The sequence below is a fragment of the Grus americana genome, chromosome 5 (genome assembly GCF_028858705.1).
Source record: "Grus americana isolate bGruAme1 chromosome 5, bGruAme1.mat, whole genome shotgun sequence".
Classification (NCBI taxonomy): domain Eukaryota; kingdom Metazoa; phylum Chordata; class Aves; order Gruiformes; family Gruidae; genus Grus; species Grus americana.
The window spans coordinates 5,833,582-5,846,524 of record NC_072856.1 but is presented as its reverse complement, the minus strand read 5'-3'; the positions used below and the strand labels follow the sequence as shown (position 1 = coordinate 5,846,524).

At 37.4% G+C, this 12,943-nt stretch overlaps 1 protein-coding gene across 7 annotated transcripts in view; it reads right to left on the bottom strand.

Annotated features, from left to right (window-relative positions):
- The window catches only part of GAS2 (growth arrest specific 2), a 95,515-nt gene that overhangs the window by 33,134 nt on the left and 49,438 nt on the right, over positions 1–12,943 (bottom strand). For 6 of the 7 annotated variants that reach the window (XM_054828335.1, XM_054828330.1, XM_054828337.1 and 3 more), the window contains 2 exons: positions 10,145–10,289; positions 6,850–6,957 (listed from right to left, as the gene is read on the bottom strand). In XM_054828335.1, coding sequence (XP_054684310.1) covers positions 6,850–6,957; positions 10,145–10,289 — 253 coding nt within the window. Of the gene's footprint in view, positions 1–5,992; positions 6,037–6,849; positions 6,958–10,144; positions 10,290–12,943 lie in introns of those variants that run through there. The other variant, XM_054828338.1, reaches the window with a different exon arrangement.

Genomic DNA, 12,943 nt, shown 5'->3' with positions numbered 1-12,943 from the left:
AGACAATCAATGAACTTTTATGCCTGAATCCTACATGTTCAATGAGAATTTCTGATGAACAGTACAGAAACCTGTTTATGGATGCCACCACATCAGTCTCATTTATTGTCATTTCTATAAATGATAGCATGAGTTATGTTTATAGTGTAAGAGTATACTGTACACAAAGCATGTCACAACTTAAAGAACCAGGGTTGTTGGTGGTTTTTTTTTCTTTTTAATTAGCATTGTATATTAATTAGCTAAAGCTGCAGTGAAGAATATTAACTTTAATTCACCCCATAAAATATTGCAGCATCGCCCTATAAGAGAGAAACACGCTTACCATGACTGCGTTACATGTTATTCCCATTACTGTCGTACAAGACCTTTCCACTTCATCAAGGAGGAAGTTTAAATAAGAAAATGTAAAGCTCAGTGCTATCCTTCCTAAAGAGCAACATCACAAATAGCTGCATCTCCAGTTCTAATACATCAGGCTTACTAGTTCCAAACTGTGAGTCTCATCATTAATGTAGAATGTATTAATGTCTAGTAAGTGTTAAATGGATTGTTACAAAATGATTAATCTATTAAACAGGACCACAACAAGAAAATAACTGGACAAAAAGGAAATACTTTCCCCTATTAACATTTTCAGAATAAATTTAGGGCACCCCATTTGTGGTTCTCAACAATAAACTGTAAAGGCTTTTTCATTTTGCAAATTCTTGCCTGTAGACTAATGGTGGGAGTGGATTAGCGGTTTATTAAATAATGAGACCTATAATACGTAACGTATTTATCTAGCTTTGTTTCTCAACTTTATTTACCTTTAAAGTATTGAGAAATTTTTTGTGTAATTAGTGACCACACAGAAAACACCGCTGATACTAGTGTGCAGGGCGATTTTACCCTGGCACATTCCTGCCAGGGAGGAAACTCTGGCACCCCGGGAGGTCTCGCTTTGCCGTCTTCAGCTCTTGCAGGCGCTGGCTGCGTTAAGAGCGCACCAAAGGCTTCCTAAGCCTGAATCACATCGCTAAGGAAGTCAGCTGGATTTCTGGGTGGTGCTTTCAAAGCTATTACACATCTAGCTTTGGAATACTCTACCTGGCCTCCTGTTCTGAGCCACCTCTCAAGAGAGATTTCTCTTTCCACCGAATACAGGGAACCTAACATTGTTATAACTTCGACTCTAGGAGTCTAAATTATAACTACCTTGGCAGGAAATTACTGCAGGTGTATTAGTCATTTCAAGAACTAGAACGTGACACTTCTTGAAGATGCCTTACATCCTAGAAAAGCACGATAGAATTTGCTAAAGATTTTTCAAAAATTCAAGTGGAGTTCTCATTGTGCAATATTGCATAGACGGAATTAAAGAAGAAATGATATTTAATTGTCCACAGAAGGAGATCACTAAGGCAAATGGGTCTAAGCCAGCGAGAAAAACTGCTGAGCTATTGCACAGCCTGTCAGTTCCACTGAATCAGAATATTGCATCGGAGATACGTCCTGTCAAAACATTTTCAACCAAGACTAACGAGAACAGCATTTGGGTGAAAGTAAAACAGGAATAATCCAATCGCTTTTCTATTAAATTAACAGCTAAGAACTTGACTTACACAGCCTTTTTGTAAAGAATTTTACAATTAATCCTTTCAAAGCATTTTTGCTCACAAAATGCATTCCAAACCATCGCCAAAGACACACAAGTTCGAGGCACCAAACTAATATGAATGGCCATGCAAAAGAAGCACGTTGAAGAAAAAATAGGAAATTAAATCAAGAATGCGGAGGGGGGGAATAGTTTCTAGTACTTTATGGGTTTGGCTAACCATCAGTGAAAGTCTGTCGACTGTTTAACTAGAAACGTCAAGTCTTAGAGAACCAGATAGTTGAACTGTAGCAGCTCTTATGTTCAGCACGAACACAGCATCATCAAGTACAAAGTAAACAGAGAGATGTCCAGAGGATCCTGGCTCCACGAAAGCTGCTGGACCTGAAGAAGAAAAGCTCAAGGCAGGAAGCGGGGGAGGGGGGGGCGGGGAGGGAGAAAAGAAAAAAAAAGAGGGAGAAGCAGGAGAGAAAGTGTAACTGTGAGAACCGGCAAGCTGTAACATAAGTTGGAAGAGGGCAGGGGTCTGCCTAATGTCACTCAACGGATTAATGGCAGAGTAAAGAAGAAAACAGATCTCCTGACTGTCCGATAGGCAGCACTGGACTCCAATCACCCCCCGACACGTTCAGGAGCACTGTTTGTCCAAGAGCTTTTGAGTCTTGTGGACTGAATTTCACTGGCCATTTAAGGACTTTTTTTTTTTTTTTTTTAAACAAAAAGCAAAACGTGAGAAGGTTGAGAAGAATTCCACCTTCACTAGCACAAATAAGACTGAAATGTGCCAACGACTCTGTGAGCGTAAAGCAGTTGGAGAGGAATTGGCGCATAGAAAAAAAGTGTCCAGCCGCCCACTGGTCAAGGTCTCCCAAAACACCTTATACCTGGGATGTAACTTAGGGCTGCACTTTAGACATGCCTTTCCCCGGGTCTTTTGCAGTCTGGAGTTGAGAATTAGTATGTCCGTCTGTAAGCATGAGGATACTGAGATTAGAAGCCCAAAGAAGAGGCCAACGACTGTGACTGTCCTGTGGCCCAAGATGCGTTTTCAGAATTCACTCACAAGATGACTCCCAGCCATCTCGCTACATCTCCTTTGGAGTTAGTTCAATTAAAACTCCTGATTTGCCTATGTTTTTGACATTTACACATCCCTGAAAGGTATTTGATATGGATAAACCGCTAGGGAAGGAATTTCAGTTCTAAAAAAGGGAAGCTATTTCGAAGACTAGAAGTGAATGGGCCTGGGAAAAGCAGAACAACTGTTAAAATCCTTGGAATAAGGAAGACAATAAAAGCCAGGTAAATGATGCTGAAGAGAAGACAAAACACAGAAGCACACCAAGCAAAAGCTATGAGTATGACTTACGTATTTGGATTGGAAAAGCAGAACAGGACATTTGAGTCTTGAGAACTGTATAATCAATCTGCTTTCCATTTTTCCTTATTTCCAGTTCTTAGATAGCATATCATCCCTACCTGGATGGTTTGAAGTACAGTGCGCTTCCATATTTACACATGAGTACATTTTTCTCACCAGGAAGAGGCAATAGCATTCACCAGAGTCACTCTATAGAGTGATTTTATTTAGGTACACATATACATTACATACATACACACACACACATTTTGATAGTGAATCCCAAAATAAAGTTTCTCCACAGGTGCCGTAGCAGGCAAATAATACCCTTCATTTCCTGGGATTTAAAGGAAGCTAACATTAAACAAACATTTTATTATTACCACAGTAAAATAATGCTAAGTGATATTAATGATTAAAAGTACAAGCTCAAAAAGTATAAGAGCAATCACATGCTTATCATCTGGACTGCAAAGTAGAGAACAGCCATAAATTATAAGAATAATGATAGGCTTTAAAGCCAGGACCCATTAGATCATCTAATCTGACTCCAGTTGCACAAAGAAGTAATTTTTCCACTGTGCCGAACCCAACGGTTTGAACATTATTAGGGGTACGGACCAACAAGGCAGATCTTTCTGAGAGAAGCTTGCTAGTTTGTGGCAAATGTACATCCTTATGCACGTACAAGGTAATAAACACAAGAAAATTTGAAATAAGAATATTTGCCAGTGAAGTGGTTAAAAAAATTACCTTTTTTTAAGGCTTGAATAACACTTCTTAACTATAAAAATCTCCATTAATCTAAACTCCTTCACTGCCTTCTGCAAGAAGCAAGCACTTCAAACTCCGTGCCACTTTTTTTTCAAGTTTTATGCATTTGCGCAAGGTATGTTTTCGTGACTCGTTATTATTTTTAAAAATAGGCTTATTAATTCAGTTCTACTTTGAAAGATTAAGGCTTGTTCCCTAAACCACATCACGGCATAATGGCAGGATCTCAGAGTGAACAGGCAAATAATTGGTTGTATATGGCACACGTATAGAGATCACGCTAATTCTAAACTAGTCATTTCATTTACTTCAAGTTATTAGCATAAGCCATTACTGTAAAACATGTCTGCTGTCATTTTTGTGTAAGAGGAATTTAGACTCTTTCATTCCTACATGGCAGGAAGGAAAAAGAATTTTTATTGAAAATAAACTTTTATCATCTAAGCCACCACAGCATTATGGTAAGCATGTTTAGTTTATGTACTACAGAACTATGTCATGTGTAAAGAACTACTTTTGTGACACACATTTTTGCCAGCAGACTTAAGTATCTTCATGTTTTCATCAATTTTCATCATTTCCATTACCTCATGGATTTCAATGGTTTATTTTTCATCTCAAATTTAAACATATTTCCCTGTTAAAAAAACCCCGGTCTTTATTCAAGCAATGTTAATGGGGCCATTACCTTAAGAAGTTACTACAATACAAGATTTTTGAATTTTGAAGGACCGTCCCTCCTGCGTTTTGCTACATTTTCCAAACGTTTTTTCCCTTTAAAATTACTTTAGATTAACACACGTAACTTTCTGTGTCATTTCTTGCATGAATTCTACATTATGCCAGGTTTTATTTTTCTTTGCTCTTCCTTTTTCACTTGTAAAATTAATATATCTATATTATAAATTAACAAAAAGAGGGACTAGAATAAAAAATTGTTACGGATGTGATGTTATTAAATATTTTCTGAAAAAATATAATCTTTAACATCAATTCACGAGTGTTAATCCCAATTTAAATTTAGAACTTGTAATGTTTTATCACATGTCATACTTGTAACATCACTGAAACCGTATACGTTTTAAGTCCTCTATAGGTTACTGGAGAAAATTAATAGAGACAGTAACGGGTATACTAAGGAAACTTAAAACAATGAAAGTTTCAGTCTCAGTTCAACCAGAACACATTGGGTTATAAACAAATGGCATATATCTGGCTGTGTAAAGAACATATAACGTAGGAGGAACTCTCTCAGCAGCATCAAATAGGGTGCCAAATATCAACAAAATTAAAAGTCAGCTACACACCTCAAATGTGTTTTCTCACAAGTGTCCAAAGAATTCCAAAGAAAGGCTAATAAATCTACTTATGTACACAATAAAAGCATGTAGAACGAAGAGTAAAAACTTACTGTGATCCAGTGAAGCATTCCAAAATGACGTTCAAACTAACCAAAACCCAAAGACAACTGACTTTTAAAACCTAGGAATATGGGCTTGCTCCCACTGAAGTTCATGGCAAGTTTCCATTGCTATCAGAGTTGTAGGAATGATCTCTAATACTGTAGTTTAATGTCTAATCTATATTACCGTTATTTTTTGGCACAGTTCAACTTGGAATGCAGTAGCGTGATATGAAAAGGGTGTTTTGTTTGCAAACTTGGAATGAAATCTGACTTGGACTAGGTTGCACAATAAAGAAGCCAGCAAAAGGGAATTTGACACTCACCATTCTGGCAGAAAAACTTAGTTTATCAAAACTAGAAGATTAAAAATACTTTGATATTGTTATTTGAAATTAAAATCAAAAGGAAGACAAGAGAAGTGTCAAACTGTGCCAGATTACTGGGATCTTTGGTTAATGAACATTACCTTCTTCAAAGTCATTTGAAGCTAGTAATAAAGCTAGTACCTAAAAATACTGCAGAATTAAAAAAAAGTCTCACTGGCTACGAAACAGAAAAGCTATTAATCCTTTATACTAGCATGCTAAATCTCAAACTATCTGTGACAAATCCTGTATTTCTTCTTCTTTCTGAGCTATTACTGAATTAATTGCAAGTTCTCAATCCCTGTTCAGCACAGTACTTAAACCTGTTCTCAACTTTATACACATGAGAAAACCTAAATCCTTATCTAAATTTGACTTCATTCTAAGTTAAGCATAAGTTTATGACAGAGCAAGAACTCTGGTGTTTTGTTGAACTAGGAACTTGACTTCTACAGATGGGAAGGACTCCCTCCGACTTCTTTTGTTCGCACAAGTGTTAAATCCTCAGTTTTATCAGTTCCCAGTTGTATGCCTTTAGCAAAATAGGGATAACAGTTATTTGAGAGCAAGAGCTATCATTTTGTCAAGTCATTACTCAGGAACAGCACATGTGGAGAGGAAAATGGAAAAAAAGCATAGCATGAATCAGATTCTTAACCTATTACGACAGAATAATATGATTAGCATATCTTCATTATTATTACCATAAGCATATATAGAGAAGATTACGAGGATCAAAATTAAGTTTGGATAATATATTTGTGCTAAATTCAGCCAGATATTAACACTAGCCAATAGTTATATTAACAATTAACTTTGTACCATGGGAGTTAATATACTACATATATTAAGTCTGAAATACAACACTGGGTTTGGAAATATCTGTTAATCAAATGAAGTACTATGGACATCAATGTTTTGCTCACCCTACCTTAGCACTGTGTCTTAGTCGTGCCTTGGCAATTCAATGATCGTAAAGTCTTTGATCTGTTTCCTGACCTGCCAAATACCACCAGTCAAAGCAAAGTGGTAGAATGGCCGTTTCAATGAAGTGGATGTTCTTTCAAACCGAACTGAGAGGAAGTCATCATCTCCATTTCTGAAAACTTTTGGTTGCCATTGATGAAAAACAGAAAATTTGATGACCTAAAGCTAGAAGGATCTGCCACATGCTAGTAATTCCTTGAGTAAATTAACCACTGTAGTTTATTCCCTGACAGTGTCATAAAAAACAGACAGTTCCGGTTAATAAGAAAATATTTTCTGTTAATCAGTGATATCATCGCAGAAGTGGAAGATAGCAGATACTAGCAATTCACTACAAAATAAAAAATAAAACCTTTACCCTAATAAAGAGAATCTTCTCTCCAACTCTGTATCTTCCTTGTGAAAGACGCTCCACACAGAACTTATTAGGGCATTTACAAGGAGGATCTTCAGAAATGTGTTTAACCTGAAAAACATGGAAGTTATTAATAGAAACTGTTTAAAATAACACATGTGGCAAAACATTCAAGAAGACATGCGCCATAACAGGATATCACTAATTTAAGTCTTCACTGATATTTTCTTATTTTTTCTTAATTTTCTGCATATTTCTGTAATCCCAGACTATGGTGCTTCCAGTGTCAAGAAGCTGTGATAAAGTACGAATAGAGATAAGTGTCACAGAGTTCAACATAGAATTTGCACTGTTTAACTGAAGTCAAACAGTTTATTAGTTTGAGTTCAGCATCAAACTTTTGTAGACGTGTCCTCAGTATTTTGTAGTGAATCAGTTCAACTGTCAGAGTTGCTAACATAGCTGACAGGCAAAACAAAGATGTCATAATGATGTATTTTCCCTTCTAATAAATACAGAAGCACCTTAAAAAAAAAAAGTATACAGAAAATAATGTGACAGTCACAAATCCATGCCAAGATGCTCCCCAGTATTGCTAACTACCCTTTGATGATCTCCACCTGAGGGCATTAGTGCAATTTAAAGGAGCTTCAAGAGTACTCTCATTGCCAACAATAAGGGCTGAGAAAATACAGATAAAAACTCATTTCCTGCTTTTTATCAGCTACATCAGCTTGATTTCAGCCTCTTGTGAAAACTTGGCCTTGCATGTGCTACCAAAGGCATTAATGCTCAGTAAAAGTATATTTGGTACTCTTCAGTGATCTGAAAGTAGCACAGCCATCAATGCCAAAGGAGCAGATCTGGCTGAGAAACTCATCTGACATTCAAATCGCACTACTGCAGTTTTCTTGGATGAATGCTGACCCAGTATGTCAGTGTCAAACAATGCAAAATGCTGGAGGTTTTGTCCACTTCAAATAATATTCCAAACATGTTTTCAAATCCAGTTTGTAAACCAAGGCCTGTAAAAACAGGCTGAGATCTGGGAAAGAATAGTCTCAGAATAGCTAACAAATCCGTCTTAAACAGTTTCAGGAAAAAAAAAAAATCAGGGCAAAGCTATATGTTCTGATAGGTGTTTTGGTTATCTTCAGCAAATGAACAGGAAAAGCTTCTGAAGTACAACAAGTGTTTTTCAGATCTGCTTTTAGAATAAAGTTATAGTATGTTAAGTAAGCTGGAAAGAAATTTTAAAAGTTAACCAGTTATTGTTTCTATACCAGAATAGGGAGCAAAAATGCTTTTGAAACTAGTCCTGTTGACCGATTTAAAGGCTTTCCAATTATTTCTGAAATTGTTCAATGTTGTTATCTGAATAACTTTTTTACTTTATGGAATATTTTTTATAATTATTCTTAGCTTTTTTTTGAAATCAGAGAATGATATTTTTGTGCAAAATTTCATTTAAAAATAACACTTTGCAGAGGAACTCTACATGTATTTTACACACAAAAAGTGTTTCTCAAGTATCAGATGAGTTGTCCTCAGTTTGAATGTTCAATCACTGAATTATTTTAAGATTAATTATTCCAGTGATTTTTATGAACAAATGGCTGAGTATTAGCCTCCATTTCTGGAGAATCAAACTATTTTGATAGTCAGTGTACAATAGGAATTATTTATACGAAGGCAGCGGTCGATGACTTAAATCCGAGCGCAGGTTGCTAAGGATGCAAAAGGTGCATTCCTGTATCTCCTGGAATGTGGTACCAAGACTGGGATTGTGCACAGAGGACTATTTGGTAATGGTCCTCTGCATGCTGCCCAATACTCCGTGATTTCTGGCATAATAACCTATGGCAGTTATCAGCTCTGGAGACACTCCTGAAATAGAAAGCTGAAAACGGATAGTGTGAACTATGCCTTAGCGGCTGCATCTACCAGGGTTCATCTAAACAAGCAAAAACCCAGAGCAGCTGGACCTAACAGGTTCAAAGTTGTTTTGAACTGTGTAAGCAAAACAGAGCCCTCGTAGTCCTGTGGCGAATGAAAGCCAACGGATTTATACTGGTGTAAAACAGAGGATAATGAGACCTTCGCTGCTGATCCTGCTGTTGAGGCTTCCATTACCTTACTATCCCAAAGGGCGCAGAAGTACTATTGAGTGGAATTTGGAAATCAAATAAGGAAGCAGAGGGAAGAATTATATCCTATTTTATTTTGCGTCTGGACTATATGAGCACTGCTGCTATTTTATGGTGTGAGAGTCTGGGGCAGTGCGGGTCAGGAATCTAGCTGGATGAATTCCATTCTGTTTCTATCCCTACTGCTTTCTAAATTAAAGGAGGTGGTTGGAGACAACCTTCATACTCTCCGTTCCGCTCCTACAAGATATGCAGTCACCACCCTCATTCTACGCGACTGCTCTTTCTCAATTCTGTTGAAACGTAAGTGGGTGCTTTTGCAAAGTTAAGGAAGAAATACAAAATGTAAAAAACGTTAAATGTAATTATTTGCATCAAATAGTACAAAGTATTTCAATAAAATGAACGAACATTATATCCCATCTGCTCTTTGTAACAAAAAAGTGGCACATGGATTTTTCAAGAAGTGCTTTGTAACTCCCAGGTGGCACATCTACCTTGTAATATAGCAGTTACTATAGTAACTGCTTCTTTTTATAGAATATATTTTTACTTTTCAAGTTTAACCTCTTCATGGTCTCAAAATGTGTCCTTTTCATCTGATTCCAGCTTTTTCAAATGAACTCTACTAGACTTTGCCACAGAGAAATGAACACTACGGTGTAGCGCAAAGAGTTTAATGACATTCAAAGCAAGATACTTACTTTCTAACGCTGAGGAAAAAAGCTTGCTTTTATTACCACATGAGAAACATGCCGAACAGCAGCATAAAAATTAGGCAGAAATAATTTACGAGTGTTTGTTAACAATCCGCACAAGTCAGTATGGGCCAAACCTCCTAGTCCTGACTCAGTCCTTTCTCAGACAAAACACTAAGTGGGAGTTGATGAACAAGAAGTGAACAGAAAAAGAAAACAGCATAATAAGAAGGGAACTTGGCCCTAAGCACAAAGCTAGGCTAAACTGCAGATCTCCTTCCTACACAGTGCGACATTTTTTCCAAACTTCAGGCATAAATAATTGTGGTCAAAAATAAACAAACTCTATCAGCCTGCAAATCTTTAAAATACAGTGAGATGTGACACTCAGGCTTCTGTGGGCTTTGCAAGTAAGTGCATACCAGCATAGGGCAGATAGGACCCACAACTTACAGCATCATCCAACAGTTTCCCTGTGCTCTTTTTCCCAGGAGACTTTGTTGGTGACGGCGAAGGAGATGGAAGGGGGGCTGAAAGCGTTTCCTCTTGTTCAATCTCTTTTTCCAACTTTATTAATCCAGGAGGCTCCACCCCAAACCTTTTGGAAACATGCAAACAAATTACTAGTCCGTATGAAGTATTACATATTTTAAAACAAAATGGTGGAAAGAATTTATACTTTCTGTATTGCACTATTGTGCAATAACAGAATACTACATACATTAGTAAACATGTATAAAATATATCAATCGTTAACGCCATCATTCCAAATTAATACAAAAAATTGAGATGGCGTCTCTCAGTTGATCAAATTTACAGGATATACAGGTTTGTTTCAACTTCTCTGTCGGATGACATATATGTTGGTGAGTGAATAATTTATGAAAAACACTAGGCCTCAAAAATTGTTATACCATCTAGGACAGGTTCGAGTACAGTACCTTCATTTTCCCTTTTTTTCTTGTTTTTTCCCCCCCAAACAACATCCTTTCAAATTGACAACTTCTATTTTGTGTTAGTATTTTTCAAAGAAATCCAGATGAAAATGGATTGAAGGTTATCCTGGTCTCAACTATTGCACTAAATTTATAGATAAATAAATAGAGACGTGGCCAATATTTTTCAGAAGCGACCAATGCTTTTTTAACCTATTTTAACAGCCAGTCTTCAGATCTCTGTTTACAGTGGCAACACACTTCTAGCTCCAACTAAACCAAAACACATGCAACTTTGACATGGAGCATCTCAAACGCAGCACTTGGAGAGCGAGGCTCTGTAAAACAATGCCTGCTTTTGAAAGCTTTATGGCAAGTGATTAAGTCAGTATCTCACAGCAAGCAGCAGAGCTTGCACAGATGTCAGAAGTCTAAAAGCCCATCCCATTTTCCTAATCACTGGTAATTTCCCTCTGTTTTGTTTTTTTTCTTCTTTGCCAACACTGAACAAAACCCAGAAAAATAGAAAGATTTCCTTTTTCAGAGAAGGACTTCGGCTTGCAAAAGTTATCATGCCAGGTAGGCTTGTCATAGCAAACTACTTGCATAAATGAAACCATATTTTCTTCTGTAGCAGAATAGTCCATAGCCCAGATGCAGAACTATGCTGGCTTATCTAGGTAAAGATCTGGACACTAAAATATTGAGCAGTAACAAATACATTATGAAAATCTAAGCTACATACCATAATAATGTTAAAAGTGAACAGAGGAAGGGCATAAGCGTGTATACTATCTTCTGTATTTTTATGATAACTTTTAATTTAGTCACACTACTGCCTCGTAAATTAATATCAAGAAAACCAAGAACCAAATCTGTGCTTGGATTGGCTTCTAACTGGTGCAGTCTGCCTAATGAAAAGTCATCCAACATTGAAGCAAGCACTTTATACAATCCATTTACTTCCTGTCTGTCTGCAGATGCTGACAGGCTGTAAATCATTAAATTCCCCCTGGGCTCTGAGGCTACACCTGCATGCAGCCTTACTCATCAAATAAAACTCTTCCACTCTAAGCAATGCTGCTTCTTTGCTTCTACTGCTTTTCATAACGTCCAATTTTTGTCATTGTGACAGACTTTTAAAGTTCCCTGTATTTCCAGTATTCTGAATTCCTCTGGTGAGGAGTTGAAAAATAAAACGAATGAACAAACAAACATACACACATTTGTTCCCACATAGTGTATCAACCTGAAGCAAAGTTGCTGGAAAACTGAAATGGTAAAACACACATCTTTCCTGGGAGGCGTAGAGGTGCAAATTCTGGTCTGGAAGGTATGCTGAGAATTTCCCTTTCTGCTCTTTTCTTGCCTGCCTTCTCATAACTACAAATGAAGCAGCATTGGTCTGTAACGTGATCTCCAATAGACTTCTCAGAGCACCACTTCCCTTTTTTACCAAGGAAAAAATGAATACAATAGCAGAAAGATCTCAGAATTGCTCAACGGTAATTTCAAAAGACCTGTGGGGGTTTTTTAACCCCCCAGAGCTTAATAGTTAGCCAAAAACTTCATTCTTTCTGCAGAAAAGATAATTTAGCTGTTTTCCATCGTATAATCTCTCTTTAAGCGCACACACAGACAGCACATATACACCTATTTGCAAATAATTACGTTTTCCACAAAGTCTCGATTACGAAGATTACACAGTGATCGATTCTGCTCTCACACCACTTTAGTTTAAATGATTCACTCTGACTTCAAAATACTTTGGGAGAATGTTGGACCTGTGCAACCCACTGCAATCCCCACTGCGTATTGTCAATGCGCAATTTCATCCGGTAGGACACTTCCCTCTCTCATAACTGTTCTCACTCGACCCACGTTATATCTGCCAGTGCACAGGACGGCCCATTTTAGCTACTGTAATTTCACAGATTACCTTAGAATTGTGTTTTCATCAACAACTGAAATCCAGGAGACTTTATCAGGCTATTCTATTTTTCTTCGTAGCCGGGCTTTGAACTGCCACTCTTTGAGCCACGTGGTCAGACCAGTTCTCCACTCACTGCGTAGTCCATGCATCCAGGCCGTCTCTCTCTAATTTGGCCAAAAGGACGCTACGGGAGAATATGCTACAAGCACTGCTCAGGCATAGGCAAATTATCAACCATTTCCCCTCATCCATCGAATATCTGTTGAACGGGTTCGAGTTTAGCAGAACTCAAACAATCCCCGTTGCCACTCACTCGTGCCTCAATCCCAAGCCCATTTTCATGAAGACGACAGACCTAGGTTGACTTATGGGAGTTATACACCC